Genomic DNA, 26,188 nt, shown 5'->3' with positions numbered 1-26,188 from the left:
ACAGGCTCACTGCTACGAGGGACTTAGGGGAGAGAAGAAAACTCACCTGCGTGCAGGATGGATTTGCTTCTTAGGCTACTGGACACCATTAGCTCCAGAGGGAGTCGGAACACAGGTCTCACCCTGGGGTTCGTCCCGGAGCCGTGCCGCCGACCCCCCTTGCAGATGCCGAAGTTGAAGAGGTCCAGAGGTCCAGAAACAGGCGGCAGAAGACTTTCAGTCTTCATAAGGTAGCGCACAGCACTGCAGCTGTGCGCCATTGTTGTCAGCACACTTCACCAACAGTCACCAACTGTCACTGAGGGTGCAGGGCGCTGGGGGGGGCGCCCTGGGCAGCAATGTATAATACCTTTTTTATGGCTAAAATACATCACATATAGCCCTTGAGGCTATATGGATGTATTTAACCCCTGCCAGATCTCACAAACTCCGGGAGAAGAGCCCGCCGAAAAGGGGGCGGGGCCTATTCTCCTCAGCACACGGCGCCATTTTCCTGCTCAGCTCTGCTGTGAGGAAGGCTCCCAGGCTCTCCCCTGCACTGCACTACAGAAACAGGGTTAAAACAGAGAGGGGGGGCACTTATTTGGCGATATGATTACATATATAAAAATGCTATAAGGGAAAACACTTGTATAAGGGGTTGTCCCTGTATAATTATAGCGTTTTTGGTGTGTGCTGGCAAACTCTCCCTCTGTCTCCCCAAAGGGCTAGTGGGGTCCTGTCCTCTGTCAGAGCTTTCCCTGTGTGTGTGCTGTGTGTCGGTACGTGTGTGTCGACATGTAGGAGGACGATGTTGGTGAGGAGGCGGAGCAAATTGCCTGTATTGGTGATGTCACTCTCTAGGGAGTCGACACTGGAATGGATGGCTTATTTAGGAATTACGTGATAATGTCAACACGCTGTAAGGTCGGTTGACGACATGAGACGGCCGGCAAACAAATTAGTACCTGTCCAGGCGTCTCAGACACCGTCAGGGGCTTGTAAAAACGCCCATTTACCTCAGTCGGTCGACACAGACACTGACTCCAGTGTCGACGGTGAAAAAACAAACGTATTTTCCTTTAGGGCCACACGTTTCATGTTAAGGGCAATGAAGGAGGTGTTACATATTTCTGATACTACAAGTACCACAAATAAGGGTATTATGTAGGGTGTGAATAAACTACTTGTAGTTTTTCCTGAATCAGATAAATTAAATGAAGTGTGTGATGATACGTGGGTTTCCTCCGATAGAAAATTATTGGCGGTATACCCTTTCCCGCCAGAAGTTAGGGCGAGTTGGGAAACACACCTTAGGGTGAATAAGGCGCTCACACGCTTATAAAAACAAGTGGCGTTACCGTCTCCAGATACGGCAGCCCTCAAGGAGCCAGCTGATAGGAAGCTGAAAAATATCCTAAAAGTATATACACATATACTGGTGTTATACTACGACCAGCAATCGCCTCAGCCTGGATGTGCAGCGCTGAGGGGGCTTGGTCGGATTTCCTGACTGAAAATATTGATACCCTTGACAGGGACAAGATTTTATTGACTATAGAGCATTTTAAGGATGCATTTCTATATATGCGAGATGCGCTGAGGGATATTTGCATTCTGGCATCAAGAGTAAATGTGATGTCCATATCTGCCAGACGACAGTGGTCAGGTGATGCAGATTCCAGACGGCACATGGAAGTCTTGCCGTATAAAGGGGCGGTCCATCGGACCTGGTGGCCATGGCAACAGCTGAAAAATCCACCTTTTGTTACCCCAAGTCACATCTCAGCAGAAAAGGACACAGTCTTTTCAGTCTCAGTCCTTTCGTCCCCATAAGGGCAGGCGGGCAAAAGGGCCAGTCATATCTGCCCAGGGGTAGAGGAAAGGGAAGAAGACTGCAGCAGGCAGCCCATTCCCAGGAACAGAAGCCCTCCACAGCTTCTGCCAAGTCCGCAGCATGACGCTGGGGCCGTACAAGCGGACTCAGGTGCGGTAGGGGGTCATCTCAAGAGTTTCAGCACGCAGTGGGCTCACTCACAAGTGGACTCCTGGATTCTACACGTAGTATCCCAGGTGTACATTGGAAATTCGAGACGTCTCCCCCTCACAAGTTCCTGAAGTCTGCTTTACCAACGTCTCCCTCCGACAGGGAGGCAGTATTGGGAACAATTCACTGGCTGTATTCCCAGCAGGTGATAATCAAAGTACCCCTTCTACAACAAGGGAAGGGGTATTATTCCACACTATATTGTGGTACTGAAGCCAGACGGCTAGGTGAGATCTGAAATATTTGAACACTTACATACAAGCGTTCAAATCAAGATGGAGTCACTCAGAGCAGTGATAGCGAACCAGGAAGAAGGGGACGATATGGTGTCACTGGATATCAGGGACGATTACCTACATGTCCAAATTTGCCCTTCTCACCAAGGGTACCTCAGGTTCGTGGTACAGAACTGTCACTATCAGTTCAGACGCTGCCGTTTGGATTGTCCACGGCACCCCGGGTCTTTACCAAGGTAATGGCCGAAATGATGATTCTTCTTAAAAGAAATATGGACGCTTTCCTGATAAGGGCAAGGTCCAGAGAACAGTTGGAGGTCGGAGTAGCACTATCTTAAGTAGTTCTACGACAGCACGAGTGGATTCTAAATATTCCAAAATCGCAGTTTTTTCCGACGACACGTCTACTGTTCCTAGGGATGATTCTGGACACAGTCCAGAAAAGGATGTTTTCTCCCGGAGAAGAAAGCCAGGGAGTTATCCGAGCTAGTCAGGAACCTCCTAAAACCAGGAAAAGTATCAGTGCATCATTGCACAAGGATCCTGTGAAAAATGGTGGTTTCTTACAAAGCGATCCCATTCGGTAGATTTCACGCAAGAACCTTTACGTGGGATCTGATGGAAAAATGGTCCGGATCGCATCTTCAGATGCATCAGCGGATAACCCTGTCTCCAAGGACAAGGGTGTTTCTTCTGCGGTGGCTGCAGAGTGCTCATCTATGAAAGGGTCGCAGATTCGGCATTCAGGACTGGGTCCTGGTGACCACGGATGCCAGCCTGAGTGGCTGGGGAGCAGTCACACAAGGAAAAAATTTCCAGAGAGTGTGATCGAGTCTGGAGACTTCTCTCCACATAAATATACTGGAGCTAAGGGCAATTTACAATGCTTAGCAAGACCTCTGCTTCAAGGTCAGCCGGTATTGATCCAGTGGGACAACATCACAGCAGTCGCCCACGTAAACAGACAGACAGGGCGGCACAAGAAGCAGGAGGGAAATGGCAGAAACTGCAAGGATTCTTCGCTGGGCGAAAAATCATGTGATAACACTCTCAGCAGTGTTCATTCCGGGAGTGGAAAACTGGGAAGCAGACTTCCTCAGCAGGCATGACCTCCACCCGGGAGAGTGGGGACTTCATCGGGAAGTCTTCCACATGATTGTAAACCGTTGTGAAAAACCAAAGGTGGACATGATGGCGTCCCGCCTGAACAAAAAACTAGATATTGCGCCAGGTCAAGGGATCCTCAGGCAATAGCGGTGGACGCTCTGGTAACACTGTGGATGTACCAGTCAGAGTATGTGTTCCCTCCTATGCCTCTCATACAAAAAGTACTGAGAATCATAAGAGGGAGATGAGTAAGAATGATACTCGTGGTTCCGGATTGGCCAAGAAGGACTTGGTACCCGAAACTTCAAGAGATGTTCACGGAAGACCCGTGGCCTCTACCTTTAAGAAAGGACCTGCTCCAGCAGGGGCCTTGTCTGTTCCAAGACTTACCGCGGCCGCGTTTGACGGCATGGCGGTTGAACGCCGGATCCTGAAAGGGCATTCCAGATGAAGTCATCCCTACCCTGGTCGAAGACAGGAAGGATGTAACCGCAAAACATTTTCACCGCATTTGGCGAAGATATGTTGCGTGGTGTGAGGCCAAGAAGGCCCCTACAGAGGAATTCCAACTGGGTCGTTTCCTACATTTCCTGAAAACAGGACTGTCTATGTGCCTAAAATTAGGGTCCATTAAGGTTCAAATTTCGGCCCTGTCGAATTTCTTCCAGAAAGAACTGGCTTTAGTGCCTGCCGTTCAGATGTTTGTAAAAGGGGTACTGCATATACAGCCTCCTTTTGTGCCCCAGTGGCACCTTGGGATCTCAATGTTGTTTTGAGTTTCCTAAAGTCACATTGGTTTGAACCACTCACCACTGTGGACTTAAAATATCTCACATGGAAGGTGACGATGCTATTAGCCCTGGCTTCAGCCAGGCGTGTGTCAGAATTGGCGGCTTTATCATATATAAAGCCCTTACTTAATTTTTCATTCTGACAGGGCAGAATTGAGGACTCGTCCTCAATTTCTCCTTAAGGTGTTTTCTGTTTTTCACATGAACCAACCTATTGTGGTACCTGCGGGTACTAGGGACTTGGAGGACTCCAAGTTACTTGACGTTGTCAGGGCCCTGAAAAATATGTTTCCAGGAAGGCTGGAGTCAGATAATCTGACTCGCTGTTTAGCCTGTATGCACCCAACAAGATGGGTGCTCCTGCTTCTAAGCAGACGATTGCTCGCTGGATTTGTAATACAATTCAGTTTACACATTCTGTGGCAGGCCTGCCACAGCCAAAATCGGTAAAAGCCCATTCCAAAAGGAAGGGGGCTCATCTTGGGCGACTGCCCGAGGGGTCTCGGCTTTACAACTTTGCCGAGCAGTTACTTGGTCAGGGGAAAACACGTTAGCTAAATTCTACAAATTTGATACCCTGGCTGAGGAGGACATGGAGTTCTCTCATTCGGTGCTGCAGGGTCATCCGCACTCTCCCGCCCGTTTGGGAGCTTTGGTATAATCCCCATGGTCCTGACGGAGTCCCCAGCATCCACTAGGACGTCAGAGAAAATAAGATTTTACTTACCGATAAATCTATTTCTCGTAGTCCGTAGTGGATGCTGGGCGCCCATCCCAAGTGCGGATTGTCTGCAATACTTGTACATAGTTAATGTTACAAAAATCGGGTTATTCTTGTTGTGAGCCATCTTTTCAGAGGCTCCTTCGTTGTTATCATACTGTTAACTGGGTTCAGATCACAGGTTGTACGGTGTGATTGGTGTGGCTGGTATGAGTCTTACCCGGGATTCAATATCCTTCCTTATTATGCACGCTCGTCCGGGCACAGTATCCTAACTGAGGCTTGGAGGAGGGTCATAGGGGGAGGAGCCAGTGCACACCACCTGATCCTAAAGCTTTTATTATTGTGCCCTGTCTCCTGCGGAGCCGCTATATCCCCATGGTCCTGACGGAGTCCCCAGCATCCACTACGGACTACGAGAAATAGAATTATCGGTAAGTAAAATCTTATTTTTGCATTGTTTCCATAGAATTATGTAGAAACAGCAGTTTATGCATAATTTTATAAAATGTTGCTATGTGCTAGCTAATTAGCACTGCTGATCTCATCATTATTAGTGGGGCCTATGGTCTGACTTATAGTTAGGCCCCCACTGGTTTACGTGTTGTGAGAATGGTATAAAGCACTTTATGCCTATGGAGGCATATTCACAGGAGAGGGATCATCCAATCTCTCATGTGCAGGCTCCAGAAACTGACACTCTGCTCGTGCACTGCATCCAGTTTCCCTGGAGAATTCTCTTAGAAGTATGAAAGACTCCGATGCAGCTAGGATGCAACTTGCAGGGACAGTTATCGTTGTTGATGTATCTGCGAGTTTAGTACATAGGGAGGACAATTTAATTAAAAATTTAAATATTCGGTGTGATATGGACCAATAATGATCGCAGTAGTGCCATGATTATTAATACATAGGATCATAAATCGGTTACCACACGTACCAGTGGTAATTTTGGCTTAAGCCAATTAACCTAAACGTGTGTTTGGGACATTATTATATGAATATTATGTTACCATCCCCATTGAAAAACCACTTTTGTTTAGCACAGGGTATACTGAATGTGAAATGTGCTTTCTAACAGACAAACCAGTGCTGTCATTGACTGTTCCAGGACGCACAATTAATAAAACAGCACTCAACGTGAGCAGTTTCTAGTGTGGGTGTTACTTTTTATCATTATTTCTCCTTCATCCACTAGGGGCCACTGGAGTGTAGTTACAATGGGGAGATAGTAGGTGGTATTGGTAGCTGGCACTTTAAAAATTCTCACACTGTGGCTAGCTCCTCCCCCACTATCTCCCCTCCAAGCCAGTCTTAGTTAAGTGCCCGAGGTAGCTGGTTCACTTGGGTTTAGCTGAAGAATTTTCTTCTTTTTTCTTTATTATTTTATTTTTCTTACACACTCACAGACTGGCAGCTCTGCCACTGCCAGTCTGCACCGTGGGAGCTGCCGGCGGGGTCCCATCGCAGCTGCGTGCGGCTTGGGATGGGCCCCGGCTGAGGGAGACACTGAGCTCTCCTGAGTTGGCGGACACCGCTGCGTGCGGCGCGTGTCGCGGCCACTCCATCCAGCAGAAGATTCCGGCAGCATGGCAGCGGTGAGTATCAAAAATGGTCGGACACCGCTGCGTGCGGCGTGTGTCGGGACCACCCCACCACAGAAGATTCCGGCCGGACGCCGCTGCGTGCGGCGTGTGTCGGGGCCGATCCACCAAGAAGGTGAGTGAAGTGTACTTTATTTGTGGTGGCTATGTATGTTTTTAGAACAATGCACTGTTTATTGTTGTACAACCCACTCCAGAAGCTCTGGGGCTGTAATGTACTTTATTGTATCCTTACCTGTCCTCCTCATGGAGAAACAGACAGGATGATTGGGGGAGGCTGAGTATGTGTTTATACAACCCTGACTGAAAAACGGGTGTGTGTCATTCTGATAACCCTCCGCTCCCCCAGCTCCCCGCACCCCCCGCACAGATCCCCACTCAGCGCGACTCACAGAGCCGGCACAGGGATCCCGCTCGAGCGCAAAGCAATGTTTAAATTTGGCGCCTTGTACGGAGGGGGCGGAGCTAAGTCCCGCTCTGTAGAGCGGGCTCAGCGCTCCCTGCTCCCCGGCGGCGACTCGCGCTCTGTTCAGCGCAACACTCCCCGGCGGCGGCTAGCAGATACAGGGCTCTACTAGCGCTGTATAGCGGGCTCAGCGCTCCCCGGCGGTGACTCGCAGGCCCAGCGGAGGGTACAGCTCGCTTCCCGCTTAGTTTTGCAATAAGGCGCCATAGCCGGGGGGCAGAGCTAACTCCCGCTCTGTACAGCGGGCTCAGCACTCTCCGCTCCCCGGCCACTGTTATAGTGTAATAGGCATTTATGTGAGTTTAATGCACATGGTGCTGGGGAGAATGTGATATAGTCAGAGTGGCTCAGCACTAATCCAGTTATCCACTATATAGATTTTATCGCATAGCCCAGAGGAGTTTCACTCTGGCGGCCATTTCCTCCCTGCACAGACCTGGCTTCATATTTGCAGTGTCTCCTATAGCCCAGTGGGCTAATCTTGCATACTCAGAGACAAATACAAATAAAGTCCCAGGTATATTAACAGTTAACCCGCTTTACTCAGTGGGCTCCCAGGTCTCCCTGTCGCTAGGCAACAGACCCTGTCTCTGGGATTTGTAACTTTTCGATACTTCAGGCTGCTGAAATATAGATACATTCCTCCTGCAGTAGAGTCCTCTACCCAGCATTTCCCTACTTGCAAATCAGGGAACCTGCTCTATTACAGTAGCTGGGACTCAGCTCAATAATAATTAAAAGAATCTACTGTGCAGTATTTATTTACCTACGGTGTGTGTGTATATATACATATATAGTTATGTTTGTGCATGTATATATATATATATATATATAGATATATATATTTAAGTGCGTGTAGGTATGTATATAGATAAATCCATAAAATACCAGATATAGGGGATAAAACAAAACTTCCGCAATGTTTTCTAATAACATCTTGCACATAACATTTTCCCCCATCTTTCTCACAGGCTGGTCACCATTTTGAAAAGCCAGCGGAACCTCCGAGAAACATCTGGTGCACCTTAATTAGCGGTACACTAAATACAGGGCGGGTTGTTGCCTTCCCTTTATTATTCCTTGGTGTCACTAGTTACTAATGCTATTTGTAATTGTGGAATGCGTGTAAGGCATCAGACAAATAGCGCTGCGGCTCAGTACGCTAGTAGCGGGTATCTGAACAGGGGTTTGAATCCAAACAAAACTTTAAGGAGAACTCCTATAGCCTAGGGCTAAGACTCCTGTCCCACAGCGCAGCGTTACTGGTTCAGGTCTCCGCTGCTCCAGAAAGTTTATTTTAATCGTATCGGTCACTACACATTATAGTGCAGACCTTACGTAGGGCTCTGTTTATTTAACCCACCTTTTCTCCTTTCGTTTGTCTCTCCTGGGATAGTCGAAGAATTCCCTCTGAGGTGTGAGGTATGCGGCGGAGCCATCTGCTTCGCCCTCCACGCACCTGCACACCCCTGTTTGATCAATGATGCAGGTAATGTCACTATTAACCAGACAATAGCTCATCAGGTAAGCCCTTGGACTTTGGTTTCCAAGGTCACAGGATCAAATCACAGCGGGACCAAACACACCTTTCCAAAAAGAAACTTTGCTAACATTCCATGCATTACTGATGTCTGTTTTCTGTGGATCTGAACCAGTGTCTCAGAATATACAGGTACATAATACAGCAGTTCATCTGATACTGCAGGTAAAGGAGGAGGACACGTCAAGTCCATCAGGGTTCCACGCCATTGACGAAAATGACAGCGACTGGTTCAGTTTCGGATGAGCTGGGCAGGCTCCGGTAGGCGGCCGACAGACACCCGAATACACAATATCAGGTATCAAACAAGGTTTGTTTTCCTATCTTTTCCCCGCAGATGGCAGGAGATGGTATCAGAACCTCTCTAGGGTATACACCTCGGTGTATCGCCGGTCCATCAAGCCGCCGTTTTCCTGAGGCAACCTTGCTCAGGGATCCATCGACATATGCGGCAGCATGGTTCTACCGTGTCCGGAGCAGGTAGGTTGGGGAACAATTGTCCTCTAGGTTACAGGATGCTTCGCATCAGGATCAATTGATACTTTGATACAGGTCAGAATCACGATTCTGCTTTATGTTCCTTGGAGGTCTCCATGTCTACAGACTCGGACCCTGCATCTTCGCTTGGGCTGTCTTAACCCGACGACCTCTGGGGCTGCGACAGTGACAAGTAAACATGAAATCCTACGGGGCAGATGGTTCTGGGGAAGGAACTTTCTGCAGGATTTCTTGAACCAATGGAGGTAGGTCCACTTTGATTTCTCCTACTACTGCCCCAGCTCCAAGACAGACCTTTACTGGTCTTCCCTTTAGATTTTTCCGTGCCCTTTCAGGTTTTTGACTCCACACGGGTGATATCTTCGTCGCCAGGGGTTCTCAGGGTAAAAAGGCTGAAGCAGAGGTTCAACATCCTCAGTCCAGTCTGATTTTATGTCATCCTATACACCCATTACACCTGCAGGGTCCCAGGGTAGGCGCAGGTCGTTGGGAGAAGGCTTGGGCGGTTACAACCGTCTCAGGAGTCCCTCGGCATGGGTCGGCTGATTTACGATGACAAGAGAGTCATACTGCAGGCTGCGCTCCATAGGTTTCTAATCGCAAAGGGTGTTGATCCCTGTTTTTCACATATTTGAATTAGGACAGTTCTCAGGCCTTTGTTTTCTTTTCACGTTCCGAAGCCAAGTGGCTCGGACAGGCCTATTCTGGCCTTACAATCCTTTTAGTCTGTGATTGCTAGTTTAAACAAGAAAGGGAGTTTTACGTGTCCCTTGTCTTCAGAGATGCCTGTTTACTGATTTCCGTTGGACAGGCTTTTCTCAGATTCCCCCTTAACAGGATTCTCATTTTCACTGTAAGTCCTTTACTCTTCTCTCTTCCGCTCCCACAGAGTTTAGGAAGATAACAGAATAACTCTTTTTCAAGGGCAGTGGGTGACGTTGGTTCCCTAATGGGACAATTTACTGCTACTATCCCACTCTGTACATTAGGTGGCTTCTGAATATCCGGAGGATCCACGAGCTTCTGATTCGACACAGATCCAATTTATGCTCCGCATAGACGTTTCTCAACACGGTCCGTCAGAGGTTTTTTCATTCCTCGGCACCAGACTCTATTTCTTCAGTCAAGTTGCGACGTAATGAGTGGTCGCCTCCATTCCTCTCGGAGCGGGGGACAACAATCTTGTTTCCAGATCAAGCCACCAGGTCAGACTCCTGGGTGAGGGAACATGCCCTGGAGTTTTGTCAGCTGGTCCGCTGTGGGCGGAGATTTCGGATCGACCTCAGGGCGTTCTGACTGACTCTTTAACCCTTTATTACTCTCGGACGGCAGTAGCCGTGGAGGCCCTCAGGGCTCCGGGGAGTTTTCTGGTTATTCTATCCTGCCTCCTTTTCTATTTCTACTTCATGTTCAGTAACACAGGAGGGGATTATGCGTGCTAGTCCTCTCGGTGGCGCTGGTTGGGCCACGCATGACTTGAAGATACAGATACGCCTGTTGTCAGTAGAGGAGCCTTGGCTCCTACCTCGACTGGACTGTCTACTTCAACAGGCTCCTTTTTTCTCCTTGTTCAATTTTACACTGGTTTCGGTTACCCGTGTGACTGTCAGAAGGGAGGAGTTCCCTAGTTCGGTTAGGCCTACTGGGCTCCGATTTCAGAAGTCTATTACCTCTTCTCGCTTTTGCCACTTTGGGAAAACTTTATGGGACATAATGAAGATAAAAGGGGTTTTTCCCCCTTCTTCCAGTTACCATTCATCTTTGGTTTCTCTGGGAGGTTTTTTGCTCCGCTGCGCTTCAAACCACACTGACCGGAATTTTAGGTCTCTGCCTTTTTCGCTTTTCTTCCAAAGGAGATTAGCCTAGCGGCCGTAAGTTCGGCCTCTTGTTCAGGGAGTACTCTATTGGCAACTCCCCGGGCTCGGCTTCGGCCTCAGCGGTCGTTTCTTCCAGAGGGGAGGTCCATTTTTCATATAAATCTGACACTAGTGGTTTTCAATCCTCTCTGAATGTTGTCAGGGCTCGTCAACTCTCTCTACAGAGGTCTCAGGCTATTCGATGAAGTGTTTTTTCTTCTTTGCTCTGGACGATGCTCCCGTACTAAATAGCCGGGGTCCCAGCATATGCTGGACAGTTGGATACATCTGATCATCGGACAGTCTTCTTGGCGGTTACTAGGGAGCCTCCGTTTTCCATTTCAGCGCGCTTTACGCGCATTGTAAGACCTTCGTGGGCAGCCGCCCGCGGGGTCTCCATGAATATTTTGTCGGGCGGCTACTTGGTCAAACCGACATTCGTTTTGTCAAATTCTACAAGTTTGACACTTTTACGGCCTCTGCATCACTGTTTGGCCGAGCAGTTTTTACAGGACTCTCAGCGCTTTCCCACCCGTTTTTTGGGAGCTCTGGGACGTCCCCATTGTAACTACACTCCAGTGGCCCCTAGTGGATGAAGGAGAAATCAGGATTTTGGTACTTACCGATAAATCCCTTTCTCCGATTCCACAGGGGCCACTGGACGCCCGCCCAGCGCTGTTTCTCCTGATTTTTGTTTGATTAACGATTGCAGATCACCATATGACTGCTTGTTGGGTTCAGGCTAGCCTGGTTTTTGTCAGGTTCTGTTCCAGGTTTAGTTTGTGTTCGCCTGGTTTACAGGGCGTCGCTAACCTCCTCTACCTTACGGTTTGTTTATTACAGCTCTCCTCGGGCACAGTTTAACGTAGACTGGCTTGGAGGGGAGATAGTGGGGGAGGAGCTAGCCACAGTGTGAGAATTTTTAAAGTGCCAGCTACCAATACCACCTACTATCTCCCCATTGTAACTACACTCCAGTGGCCCCTGTGGAATCGGAGAAAGGGATTTATCGGTAAGTACCAAAATCCTGATTACATTACCAAGGGTTTGCTTGGTAAAGAGGTAAATTATTCTAGTTTGCAACTGCATCTTAAAAATATAATTTGTAATTTCTCTAACGTCCTAGTGGATGCTGGGACTCCGTCAGGACCATGGGGAATAGCGGGCTCCGCAGGAGACAGGGCACATCTAAATAAAGCTTTTAGGATCACATGGTGCGTACTGGCTCCTCCCCCTATGACCCTCCTCCAAGCCTCAGTTAGGTTTTTGTGCCCGTCCGAGAAGGGTGCAATCTAGGTGGCTCTCCTAAAGAGCTGCTTAGAAAAAGTTTTTTTTAGGTTTAAATCTCCGTGAATCCTGCTGGCAACAGGATCACTGCATCGAGGGACTTAGGGGAGAGATTTCCAACTCACCTGCGTGCAGGATGGATTGGAGTCTTAGGCTACTGGACACTTAGCTCCAGAGGGAGTCGGAACACAGGTCCTCCTGGGGTTCGTCCCGGAGCCGCGCCGCCGATCCCCCTTACAGACGCTGAAGACGGAGGTCCGGAAAGCAGGCGGCAGAAGACTCCTCAGTCTTCATGAAGGTAGCGCACAGCACTGCAGCTGTGCGCCATTGTTGCTACACGTCTCACTGATTCAGTCACGGAGGGTGCAGGGCGCTGCTGGGGGCGCCCTGGGCAGCAATATTAAATACCTTTAGTGGCAAAATAAATACATCACATATAGCCATTAAGGCTATATGTATGTATTTAACCCAGGCCAGTTTTCTTAAAACGCGGGAGAAAAGCCCGCCGAAAAAGGGGCGGAGCTTATTCTCCTCAGCACTCAGCGCCATTTTCCTGCTCAGCTCCGCTGGTGAGGAAGGCTCCCAGGACTCTCCCCTGCACTGCACTACAGAAACAGGGTAACAAAGAGAAGGGGGGCATAATTTGGCGATATTGATATATTAAAAGCGCTTATATCAAAAACAACACCTTCTAGGGTTGTTTATATACATTTATAGCGCTTTTGGTGTGTGCTGGCAAACTCTCCCTCTGTCTCCCCAAAGGGCTAAGAGGGTCCTGTCTTCGATTAGAGCATTCCCTGTGTGGCTGCTGTGTCGGTACGTGTGTGTCGACATGTATGAGGACGATGTTGGTGTGGAGGCAGAGCAATTGCCGGTAATGGTGATGGATGGCTTTAGTTATGGAATTACGTGATAATGTTAGCACATTACAAAAGTCAGTTGACGAAATGAGATGGCCGGAAAACCAGTTAGTACCGGCTCAGGCGTCTCAGACACCGTCAGGGGCTGTAAAACGTCCCTTACCTCAGTCAGTCGACACGGGTACCGACACAGATGAATCTAGTGTCGACGGTGAAGAAACAAACGTATTTTCCAATAGGGCCACACGTTATATGATCACGGCAATGAAGGAGGCTTTGCAGATCTCTGATACTGCTGGTACCTCAAAAAGGGGTATTATGTGGGGGGTGAAAAAACTACCTGTAGCTTTTCCAGAATCCGAGGAATTGAATGACGTGTGTGACGAAGCGTGGGTTAACCCAGATAGAAAACTGCTAATTTCCAAGAAGTTATTGGCATTATACCCTTTCCCACCAGAGGTTAGGGCGCGCTGGGAAACACCCCCTAGGGTGGATAAGGCGCTCACACGTTTATCAAAGCAAGTGGCGTTGCCGTCTCCTGATACGGCCGCCCTCAAGGATCCAGCAGATAGGAGGCTGGAAACTACACTGAAGAGTATATACACACATACTGGTGTTATACTGCGACCGGCAGTAGCCTCAGCCTGGATGTGCAGTGCTGGGGTAGTGTGGTTGGATTCTCTGACTGAAAATATTGATACCCTGGATAGGGACAGTATTTTATTGACTCTAGAGCAATTAAAGGATGCTTTTCTTTATATGCGAGATGCTCAGAGGGATATTTGTACTCTAGCATCAAGAGTAAGCGCGATGTCCATATCTGCCAGAAGAAGTTTATGGACGCGACAGTGGTCAGGTGATGCGGATTCCAAAAGGCATATGGAAGTATTGCCATATAAAGGAGAGGAATTATTTGGGGTCGGTCTTTCTGACCTGGTGGCCACGGCAACTGCCGGCAAATCCACTTTTTTACCTCAGACCCCCTCCCAACAGAAAAAGACACCGTCTTTTCAGCCGCAGTCCTTTCGCTCCTATAAAAACAAGCGACCAAAAGGACAGTCTTATCTGCCGCGAGGCAGAGGAAAGGGTAAGAGAGGGCAGCAAGCAGCCCCTGCCCAGGACCAGAAGCCCGCCCCGGGTTCTACAAAGCCATCAGCATGACGCTGGGGCTTTACAAGCGGATTCAGGAGCGGTGGGGGGTCGACTCAAGATTTTCAGCAATCAGTGGGCTCGCTCACAAGTGGACCCGTGGATCCTGCAGATAATATCTCAGGGTTACATGTTGGAGTTCGAAAGGTCTCCCCCTCGCCGGTTCCTAAAGTCTGCTTTACCAACGTCTCCCTCAGAAAGGACGTCGGTTTTGGAAGCCATTCACAAGCTGTATTCTCAGCAGGTGATAGTCAAGGTACCCCTCCTACAACAGGGAAAGGGGTATTATTCCACACTATTTGTGGTACCGAAGCCGGACGGTTCGGTAAGACCTATTCTAAACCTGAAATCCTTGAACCTGTACATACAGAAATTCAAGTTCAAGATGGAGTCACTCAGAGCAGTGATAGCGAATCTGGAAGAAGGGGACTTCATGGTGTCCCTGGACATAAAGGATGCTTATCTGCATGTCCCAATTTACCCCTCACACCAAGGGTATCTCAGGTTCGTGATACAAGACTGTCATTATCAGTTTCAAACGCTGCCGTTTGGTTTGTCCACGGCCCCTCGGGTCTTTACCAAGGTAATGACCGAAATGATGGTTCTTCTACGAAGAAAAGGCGTATTAATTATCCCTTACTTGGACGATCTCCTGATAAGGGCAAAGTCCAGAGAACAGCTGGAAGTCGGTGTAGCACTAACCCAGGTAGTGCTTCAGCAACACGGGTGGATTCTGAATCTTCCAAAATCTCAATTGACCCCGACAACTCGTCTGCTGTTCCTGGGAATGATTCTGGACACGGTTCAGAAAAAGGTGTTTCTCCCGGAGGAGAAAGCAAGGGAGTTATCCGAACTTGTCAGGAACCTCCTAAAACCAGGAACTGTGTCAGTACATCAATGCACAAGAGTCCTGGGAAAGATGGTGGCTTCTTACGAAGCGATTCCATTCGGCAGATTCCATGCACGGACATTTCAGTGGGATCTGCTGGACAAATGGTCCGGATCGCATCTGCACATGCATCAGCGGATAACACTGTCACCAAGAACAAGGTTGTCTCTCCTGTGGTGGTTGCAGAGTGCCCATCTGTTAGAGGGCCGCAGATTCGGCATACAGGACTGGGTCCTGGTGACTACGGATGCCAGCCTACGAGGCTGGGGAGCAGTCACACAGGGAAGAAACTTCCAGGGCGTGTGGTCAAACCTGGAGACGTCCCTTCACATAAATATACTGGAGCTAAGAGCGATCTACAATGCTCTAAGCCTGGCAAAATCGCTGCTTCAGGGTCAGCCGGTGTTGATCCAGTCGGACAACATCACGGCAGTCGCCCACGTAAACCGACAAGGCGGCACGAGAAGCAGAAGAGCAATGACAGAAGCTGCAAGGATTCTGCGCTGGGCGGAGAATCATGTCATAGCACTGTCAGCAGTGTTCATCCCGGGAGTGGACAACTGGGAAGCAGACTTCCTCAGCAGACACGACCTTCACCCGGGAGAGTGGGGACTTCATCCAGAAGTCTTCCACATGATTGTGAACCGTTGGGAAAGACCAAAGGTGGACATGATGGCGTCTCGCCTCAACAAAAAATTGGACAGATATTGCGCCAGGTCAAGAGACCCTCAGGCAATAGCTGTGGACGCTCTGGTAACACCGTGGGTGTACCAGTCAGTGTATGTGTTCCCTCCTCTGCCTCTCATACCAAAGGTACTGAGAATTATACGGAAAAGAGGAGTAAGAACAATACTGGTGGCTCCGGACTGGCCAAGAAGAACTTGGTATCCGGAACTTCAAGAGATGCTCACGGAGGATCCATGGCCTCTACCTCTAAGAAGGGATCTGCTTCAGCAGGGACCTTGTATGTTCCAAGACTTACCGCGTCTGCGTTTGACGGCATGGCGGTTGAACGCCGGATTCTAAAAGAAAAGGGCATTCCAGAGGAAGTTATTCCTACCTTGATTAAGGCTAGAAAGGAAGTGACTGTACAACATTATCACCGCATTTGGCGAAAATGTTGCGTGGTGTGAGGCCAAGAAGGCTCCAACGGAAGAATTTCAATTGGGTCGATTCTTACATTTCCTGCAAGCAGGATTGTCTATGGGCCTAAAATTGGGGTCCATTAAAGTTCAAGTTTCGGCCTTATCAATCTTCTTCCAGAAGGAATTGGCATCAGTGCCTGAAGTACAAACTTTTGTCAAAGGTGTACTACATATACAACCCCCAATAGTGCCTCCAGTGGCACCGTGGGATTTGAACGTAGTTTTGAATTTTCTCAAATCTCATTGGTTTGAGCCTCTAAAATCGGTAGATTTAAAATACCTTACATGGAAGGTAACCATGCTATTGGCCCTGGCTTCAGCCAGGAGAGTTTCAGAGTTGGCGGCTTTATCATACAAAAGCCCATATCTGATTTTCCATTCGGACAGGGCAGAACTGCGGACACGTCCTCATTTTCTCCCTAAGGTGGTTTCGGCTTTTCACTTGAACCAGCCTATTGTGGTGCCTGCGGCTACTAGCGACTTGGAGGACTCCAAGTTACTGGACGTTGTCAGAGCATTAAAAATATATATTTCAAGGACAGCTGGAGTCAGAAAATCTGACTCGTTGTTTATATTGTATGCACCCAACAAGATGGGTGCTCCTGCGTCTAAACAGACGATTGCACGTTGGATCTGTAGCACAATCCAACTTGCACATTCTGTGGCAGGCCTGCCACAGCCTAAATCTGTAAAGGCCCACTCCACAAGGAAAGTGGGCTCATCTTGGGCGGCTGCCCGAGGGGTCTCGGCATTACAACTTTGCCGAGCAGCTACGTGGTCAGGGGAGAACACGTTTGTAAAATTTTACAAATTTGATACTCTGGCTAAGGAGGACCTGGAGTTCTCTCATTCGGTGCTGCAGAGTCATCCGCACTCTCCCGCCCGTTTGGGAGCTTTGGTATAATCCCCATGGTCCTGACGGAGTCCCAGCATCCACTAGGACGTTAGAGAAAATAAGAATTTACTTACCGATAATTCTATTTCTCATAGTCCGTAGTGGATGCTGGGCGCCCATCCCAAGTGCGGATTGTCTGCAATACTTGTACATAGTTATTGTTACAAAGATCGGGTTATTACTATTGTTGTGAGCCATCTTTTCAGAGGCTACTTCGTTTTTTGTTATCATACTGTTAACTGGGTTCAGATCACAAGTTGTACGGTGTGATTGGTGTGGCTGGTATGAGTCTTACCCGGGATTCAAGATCCTTCCTTATTGTGTACGCTCGTCCGGGCACAGTACCTAACTGAGGCTTGGAGGAGGGTCATAGGGGGAGGAGCCAGTACGCACCATGTGATCCTAAAAGCTTTATTTAGATGTGCCCTGTCTCCTGCGGAGCCCGCTATTCCCCATGGTCCTGACGGAGTCCCAGCATCCACTACGGACTATGAGAAATAGAATTATCGGTAAGTAAATTCTTATTATAATAGTATCTAATAATAGCTGGTATGCTCATCGGGCAGTAATGCAGGCTAAGGATAAAGGGCAAACTCCTGCAGTATAGAAAGTCGTTTAATTTCTGTTTTAACGTGTTTTACAGGGAGTTAAAGAAGCCAAATAATCCCAGAATGTGTGAGTTTCGGAAGTGTCTGCCAAGAGTCCAATCTCCTCTACATGCTGCTTATCTCGGCCAGAGATACTGTCTTGTTTGTAAAACATGGGGTCTATGCACTATGTCGCTTTATGCTCTTGGGATGAGACGTTGCATCTTGAGTGAGCACCTCCAGGATCCTTTCTGAGAAAATCCTGGCCGCTTTTTTTTTTTTTTTTTTCAGATTGCAAATTTAGTTTTTGCATTTTTAGTTTCAAAAAGTTGTTTAAATGTGACAACCAAACCGTTTCTCAGTGAAATAATAAAATATTTCAGAGTTCAGTGTTTTTAATTTTTGAAAATGTATGATTGTACCAGGCTAGAACATACAGCTTTTCATCAGTGGTCTATGATTGGTAAAGGATCAATATTTGAAGCAAATGTCACATTTAAGGTTCTTTTCCTGGTAATATTAATACCCATTGTGTTTGTCTCGCTGCTAAGCAATCTACAGAAATATACTGAATTCTGCTCAAATTAGACAAGTAGCGGGGTTTTCACACAGATTCAAGAACTACTGAATATTCATCTGTTAAAATTCAATAGAAAAAATGTTATGCATTCACACATACAAAGGTTCTAAAGACAAATTATGAGGCATCTTATAGATCGAAGGAGTTTGTTACACATTTATAGAAATTAGGGGGTACTTGGGTTTAGTTTCTACAGGTTATATTAAACAATTTTCTGTTAACAGAAAAAAAAAAGCCTTTAAAAAAGTTTTTAAGCCCTGTTTCTCTAACGTCCTAAGTGGATGCTGGGGACTCCGTAAGGACCATGGGGAATAGCGGCTCCGCAGGAGACTGGGCACATCTAAAGAAAGCTTTAGGACTAACTGGTGTGCACTGGCTCCTCCCCCTATGACCCTCCTCCAAGCCTCAGTTAGATTTCTGTGCCCGACGAGAAGGGTGCACACTAGGGGCTCTCCTGAGCTTCTTAGTGAAAGTTTTAGTTTAGGTTTGTTATTTTCAGTGAGACCTGCTGGCAACAGGCTCACTGCATCGAGGGACTAAGGGGAGAAGAAGCGAACTCACCTGCGTGCAGAGTGGATTGGGCTTCTTGGCTACTGGACATTAGCTCCAGAGGGACGATTACAGGCCCAGCCTGGATGGGTCCCGGAGCCGCGCCGCCGGCCCCCTTACAGAGCCAGAAGAGCGAAGAGGTCCGGAAAAATCGGCGGCAGAAGACGTTCCTGTCTTCAATAAGGTAGCGCACAGCACTGCAGCTGTGCGCCATTGCTCTCAGCACACTTCATACTCCGGTCACTGAGGGTGCAGGGCGCTGGGGGGGGCGCCCTGAGACGCAATAAAACATGATAAAAATACCTTACATGGCAAAAAAAAACATCACATATAGCTCCTGGGCTATATGGATGCATTTAACCCCTGCCAGAATATACAGAAAAACGGGTGATAAGGCTGCCGAAAAGGGGGCGGAGCCTATCTCCTCAGCACACTGGCGCCATTTTCCCTCACAGCTCAGTTGGAGGGAAGCTCCCTGGCTCTTCCCTGCAGTCACTACACTACAGAAAGGGTTAAAAAAAGAGAGGGGGGCACTAATTAGGCGCAGTATTAAAACATACAGCAGCTATAAGGGGAAAAACACTTATATAAGGTTATCCCTGTATATATATATATATATATATATATATATATATATATGTATGTATGTATATATATATATATATATATATATATATATATATAGCGCTCTGGTGTGTGCTGGCATACTCTCCCTCTGTCTCCCCAAAGGGCTAGTGGGGTCCTGTCCTCTATCAGAGCATTCCCTGTGTGTGTGCTGTGTGTCGGTACGTTTGTGTCGACATGTATGAGGAGAAAAATGATGTGGAGACGGAGCAGAGTGTCTGTAACAGTGTCACCACCTAGGGGGTCGACACCTGAGTGGATGTACTGTTGAAAATTACGTGACAGTGTCAGCTCTGTATAAAAGACAGTGGTTGACATGAGACAGCCGGCTACTCAGCTTGTGCCTGTCCAGACGTCTCATAGGCCGTCAGGGGCTCTAAAGCGCCCGTTACCTCAGATGGCAGATACAGACGCCGACATGGATACTGACTCCTATGTCGACGGTGAAGAGACAACCGTGATTTCCAGTAGGGCCACACGTTACATGATTGAGACAATGGAAAATGTTTTATACATTTCTGATAATACGAGTACCACCAAAAAGGGGTATTATGTTCGGTGAGGGAAAAACTACCTGTAGTTTTCCTGAATCTGAGAAATAAAATGAGGTGTGTGATGATGCGTGGGTTTCCCCCCGATAACAATTGATAATTTCTTAAAAAGTATTGGCTGTATACCCTTTCCCGCCAGAGGTTAGGGTGCGTTGGGAAACACCCCCTAGGGGGGGATAAGGCGCTCACACGCTTGTAAGAACAAGGGCTCTACCCTCTCATGAGATGGCTGCCCTTAAGGATCCTGCTGATACAAAAGCAGGAGGGTATCCAAAAATGTATTCACACACATACTGGTGTTATACTGCGACCAGCAATCGCCTCAGCCTGGAGGTGCAGTGCTGGGTTGGCATGGTCGGATTCCCTGACTGGAAATATTGATATCCTAGATAAGGATAGTATATTATTGCCTATAGAGCATTTAAAAGATGCATTTCTATATATGCAGGATGCACAGTGGAATATTTGCCGACTGGCATCAAGTATAAGTGCGTTGTCCAAATCTACCAGTAAAATGGTCAGGTGATGCGGATTCCAAACGGCATTTGGAAGTATTGCCTTTGAAAGGGGACATTTGGGGTCGGTCTTTTAGACCTGGTGGCCACGGCAACAACTGGGAAATCCACGTTTGTACCCCAGGTCGCCTCTCAAAATAAGACGCCGTATTATCAGGCGCAGTCCTTTGTTGGCAAGCGGACAAAAGGTTCCTCTTTTCTGCTCGTGACAGAGGGAGAGGAAAAAGGCTGAAGAGATTACCCAGTTCCCAGGAACAGAAATCCTTTCCCGTCTCTGCAAAGCCCTCAGTATGACGCTAGGGCCTTACAAGCTCAGGCACGGTGGGGGCCCGTTCTCAATGAATTTCAGTGCGCAGTGGGCTCACTCGCAAGTAGACCCCTGGATCCTTCAGGTAATATCTCAAGGGTACATATTGAAATTCGAGACGTCTCCCCCTCGCCGTTTCCAAAAGTCGGCTTTACCGACGTCTCCCTCTGACAGGGAGGCAGTTTTGGAAGCCATTCACAAGCTGTATTCCCAGCAGGTGATAATCAAGGTACCCCTCCTGCAACAGGGAACGGGGTATTATTCCACACTATTGTGGTACCGAAGCCAGACTGCTCGGTGAGACCGATTCTAAATCTAAAATCTTTGAACACTTAAATACAGAGGTTCAAATTCAAGATTGAGTCACTCAGAGCAGTGATTGCGAACCTGGAAGAAGGGGACTACATGATGTCTCGGGACATCAAGGATGCTTACCTTCATGTCAAAATTTACCCTTCTCACCAAGGGTACCTCAGGTTATGGTACAGAACTGTCACTATCAGTTCAGATGCTGCCGTAGGGATGGTCCACGACACCCCGGGTCTTTACCAAGGTAATGGCCGAAATGATATCCCTTCGAAGGAAGGGAATTTTAGTTATCCCTTACTTGGACGATTCCCTGATCAGGGTAAGATCCAGGGAACAGTTGGAAGTCGGTGTAGCACTATCTCAGGTAGTGTTGCGGCAGCACGATTGGATTCTCAATATTCCAAAATCGCAGCTGGTTCCGACGACTTGTCTTCTGTTTCCTAGGGATGTTCCTGGACACAGTCCAGAAAAAAAAAAAAAAAAAAGGTGTGTTTCTCCTGGAAAAGAAAGCCAGGGAGTTATCCGAGCTAGTCAGGAACCTCCTAAAACCGAACCAAGTCTCAGTGCATCAATGCACAAGGGTTCTGGGTAAAAATGGTGGCTTCCTACGAAGCAATCCCATTCGTTAGATTCCACGTAAGAACTTTCCAGTGGAACCTACTGGACAAATGGTCCGGGTCGCATTTTCAGATGCATCAGCGGATAACCCTGTCACCAAGGACAAGGGTATCCATCCTGTGGTGGTTGCAGAGTGCTCATCTTCTAGAGGGCCGCAGATTCGGCATTCAGGACTGGGTCCTGGTGACCACGGATGCCAGCCTGCGAGGCTGGGGAGCAGTCACACAGGGAAGGCATATCCAGGGCTTAGGGTCAAGCCTGGATACATCACTTCACATAAATATCCTGAAGCTAAGGGCCATTTACAATGCTCTAAGCTTAGCAAGACCTCTGCTTCAAGGTCAGCCGGTGTTGATCCAGTCGGACAACATCATGGCAGTCACCCACGTAAACAGACAGGGTGGCACAAGAAGCAGGAGGGCAATGGCAGAAGCTGCAGGGATTCTTCGCGGGGCAGAAAATCATGTGATAGCACTGTCAACAGTATTCATTCCGGGAGTGGACAACTGGGAAGCAGACTTCCTCAGCACGACCTCCACCCGGGAGAGTGGGGACTTCACCCAGAAGTCGTCCACATGATTAAAAAACTCGACAGGTATTGCGCCAGGTCAAGAGACCCTCAGGCAATAGTTGTAGACGCTCTGGTAACACCGTGGGTGTACCAGTCAGTGTATGTGTTCCCTCCTCTGCCTCTCATACCCAAGGTACTGAGATTGATAAGATGGAGAGGAGAAAGCACTATTTCTCCTTCATCCACTAGGGGCCACTGGAGTGTAGTTACAATGGGGAGATAGTAGGTGGTATTGGTAGCTGGCACTTTAAAAATTCTCACACTGTGGCTAGCTCCTCCCCTACTATCTCCCCTCCAAGCCAGTCTTAGTTAAGTGCCCGAGGTAGCTGGTTCACTTGGGTTTAGCTGAAGAATTTTCTTCTTTTTTCTTTATTATTTTATTTTTCTTACACACACTCACAGACTGGCAGCTCTGCCACTGCCAGTCTGCACCGTGGGAGCTGCCGGCGGGGTCCCATCGCAGCTGCGTGCGGCTAGGGATGGGCCCCGGCTGAGGGAGACACTGAGCTCTCCTGAGTTGGCGGACACCGCTGCGTGCGGCGCGTGTCGCGGCCACTCCATCCAGCAGAAGATTCCGGCAGCATGGCAGCGGTGAGTATCAAAAATGGTCGGACACCGCTGCGTGCGGCTTGTGTCGGGACCACCCCACCACAGAAGATTCCGGCTGGACGCCGCTGCGTGCGGCGTGTGTCGGGGCCGATCCACCAAGAACACAGTGGTGAGTGAAGTATACTTTATTTGTGGTGGCTATGTATGTTTTTAGAGCAATCTGTTTATTGTTGTACAACCCACTCCAGAAGGGCTCTCTGGGGCTGTAATGTACTTTATTGTATCCTTACCTGTCCTCCTCATGGAGAAACAGACAGGATGATTGGGGGAGGCTGAGTATGTGTTTATACAACCCTGACTGAAAAACGGGTGTGTGTCATTCTGATAACCCTCTGCTCCCCCAGCTCCCCGCACCCCCCGCACCCACTCAGCGCGACTCACAGAGCCGGCACAGGGATCCCGCTCGAGCGCAAAGCAATGTTTAAATTTGGCGCCTTGTACGGAGGGGGCGGAGCTAAGTCCCGCTCTGTAGAGCGAGCTCAGCGCTCCCTGCTCCCAGGCGGCGACTCGCGCTCTGTTCAGCGCAACACTCCCCGGCGGCGGCTAGCAGATACAGGGCTCTACTAGCGCTGTATAGCGGGCTCAGCGCTCAGCGCTCCCCGGCGGTGACTCGCAGGCCCAGCGGAGGGTACAGCTCGCTTCCCGCTTAGTTTTGCAATAAGGCGCCATAGCCGGGGGGCGGAGCTAACTCCTGCTCTGTACAGCGGGCTCAGCATTCTCCGCTCCCCGGCCACTGTTATAGTGTAATAGGCATTTATGTGAGTTTAATGCACATGGTGCTGAGGAGAATGTGATATAGTCAGAGTGGCTCAGCACTAATCCAGTTATCCACTATATAGATTTTATCGCATAGCCCAGAGGAGTTTCACTCTGGCGGCCATTTCCTCCCTGCACAGACCTGGCTTCATATTTGCAGTGTCTCCTATAGCCCAGTGGGCTAATCTTGCATACTCAGAGACAAATACAAATAAAGTCCCAGGTATATTAACAGTTAACCCGCTTTACTCAGCGGGCTCCCAGGTCTCCCCGTCGCTAGGCAACAGCTCTGGGATTTGTAACTTTTCGATACTTCAGGCTGCTGAAATATAGATACATTCCTCCTGCAGTAGAGTCCTCTACCCAGCATTTTCCTACTTGCAAATCAGGGAACCTGCTCTATTACAGTAGCTGGGACTCAGCTCAATAATAATTAAAAGGATCTACTGTGCAGTATTTATTTACCTACGGTGTGTGTGTATATATACATATATAGTTATGTTTGTGCATGTATATATATAGATATATATATTTAGGTGCGTGTAGGTATGTATATAGATAAATCCATAAAATACCAGATATAGGGGATAAAAGCCTACGGCCACACCACCCTGAACACGCCCGATCTCGTCTGATCTCGGACACTAAGCAGGGTCAGGCCCGGTTAGTACTTGGATGGGAGACCGCCTGGGAACACCAGGTGCTGTAGGCTACTTCCGCAATGTTTTCTAATAACAACATCTTGCACATAACATTTTCCCCCATCTTTCTCACAGGCTGGTCACCATTTTGAACAGCCAGCGGAACCTCAGAGAAACATCTGGTGCACCTTAATTAGCGGTACACTAAATACAGGGCGGGGTGTTGCCTTCCCTTTATTATTCCTTCTTGTCACTAGTTACTAATGCTATTTGTAATTGTGGAATGCGTGTAAGGCATCAGACAAATAGCGCTGCGGCTCAGTACGCTAGTAGCGGGTATCTGAACAGGGGTTTGAATCCAAACAAAACTTTAAGGAGAACTCCTATAGCCTAGGGCTAAGACTCCTGTCCCACAGCGCAGCGTTGCTGGTTCAGGTCTCCGCTGCTCCAGAAAGTTTATTTTAATCGTATCGGTCACTACACATTATAGTGCAGACCTTACGTAGGGCTCTGTTTATTTAACCCACCTTTTCTCCTTTCGTTTGTCTCTCCTGGGATAGTCGAAGAATTCCCTCTGAGGTGTGAGGTATGCGGCGGAGCCATCTGCTTCGCCCTCCACGCACCTGCACACCCCTGTTTGATCAATGATGCAGGTAATGTCACTATTATCCAGACAATAGCTCATCAGGTAAGCCCTTGGACTTTGGTTTCCAAGGTCACAGGATCAAATCACAGCGGGACCAAACACACCTTTCCAAAAATAAACTTTGCTAACATTCCATGCATTACTGATGTCTGTTTTCTGTGGATCTGAACCAGTGTCTCAGAATATACAGGTACATAATACAGCAGTTCATCTGATACTGCAGGTAAAGGAGGAGGACACGTCAAGTCCATCAGGGTTCCACGCCATTGACGAAAATGACAGCGACTGGTTCAGTTTCGGATGAGCTGGGCAGGCTCCGGTAGGCGGCCGACAGACACCCGAATACACAATATCAGGTATCAAACAGGGTTTGTTTTCCTATCTTTTCCCCGCAGATGGCAGGAGATGGTATCAGAACCTCTCTAGGGTATACACCTCGGTGTATCGCCGGTCCATCAAGCCGCCGTTTTCCTGAGGCAACCTTGCTCAGGGATCCATCGACATATGCGGCAGCATGGTTCTACCGTATCCGGAGCAGGTAGGTTGGGGAACAATTGTCCTCTAGGTTACAGGATGCTTCGCATCAGGATCAATTGATACTTTGATACAGGTCAGAATCACGATTCTGCTTTATGTTCCTTGGAGGTCTCCATGTCTACAGACTCGGACCCTGCATCTTCGCTTGGGCTGTCTTAACCCGACGACCTCTGGGGCTGCGACAGTGACAAGTAAACATGAAATCCTACGGGGCAGATGGTTCTGGGGAAGGAACTTTCTGCAGGATTTCTTGAACCAATGGAGGTAGGTCCACTTTGATTTCTCCTACTACTGCCCCAGCTCCAAGACAGACCTTTACTGGTCTTCCCTTTAGATTGTTTCGTGCCCTTTCAGGTTTTTGACTCCACACGGGTGATATCTTCGTCGCCAGGGGTTCTCAGGGTAAAAAGGCTGAAGCAGAGGTTCAACATCCTCAGTCCAGTCTGATTTTATGTCATCCTATACACCCATTACACCTGCAGGGTCCCAGGGTAGGCGCAGGTCGATGGGAGAAGGCTTGGGCGGTTACAACCGTCTCAGGAGTCCCTCGGCATGGGTCGGCTGATTTACGATGACAAGAGAGTCATACTGCAGGCTGCGCTCCATAGGTTTCTAACCGCAAAGGGTGTTGATCCCTGTTTTACACATATCATTTGAATTAGGACAGTTCTCAGGCCTTTGTTTTCTTTTCACGTTCCGAAGCCAAGTGGCTCGGACA

At 48.4% G+C, this 26,188-nt stretch overlaps 1 protein-coding gene, 1 long non-coding RNA gene and 1 other non-coding gene across 5 annotated transcripts in view; 2 read left to right on the top strand and 1 right to left on the bottom strand.

Annotated features, from left to right (window-relative positions):
- Positions 1–18,046, top strand: part of PABPC4 (poly(A) binding protein cytoplasmic 4) — a 63,533-nt gene extending 45,487 nt beyond the window's left edge. For all 3 annotated transcript variants that reach the window (XM_063954065.1, XM_063954064.1, XM_063954067.1), the window contains one exon: positions 17,714–18,046. In XM_063954065.1, coding sequence (XP_063810135.1) covers positions 17,714–17,734 — 21 coding nt within the window. In that variant the 3' untranslated portion in view covers positions 17,735–18,046. The remainder of the gene's footprint in view (positions 1–17,713) is intronic.
- The window catches only part of LOC135032241 (uncharacterized), a 331,444-nt gene that overhangs the window by 190,413 nt on the left and 114,843 nt on the right, over positions 1–26,188 (bottom strand). The gene's annotated exons all lie outside the window — the stretch shown is intronic.
- On the top strand, positions 24,240–24,358 carry LOC135052689 (5S ribosomal RNA). Its single transcript, XR_010242236.1, has one exon. It is a non-coding gene; the product is annotated as a 5S ribosomal RNA (ribosomal RNA).

The sequence above is a fragment of the Pseudophryne corroboree genome, chromosome 2 (assembly GCF_028390025.1).
Source record: "Pseudophryne corroboree isolate aPseCor3 chromosome 2, aPseCor3.hap2, whole genome shotgun sequence".
NCBI classification, from domain to species: domain Eukaryota; kingdom Metazoa; phylum Chordata; class Amphibia; order Anura; family Myobatrachidae; genus Pseudophryne; species Pseudophryne corroboree.
This window is presented reverse-complemented; position numbering and strand designations above follow the sequence as displayed.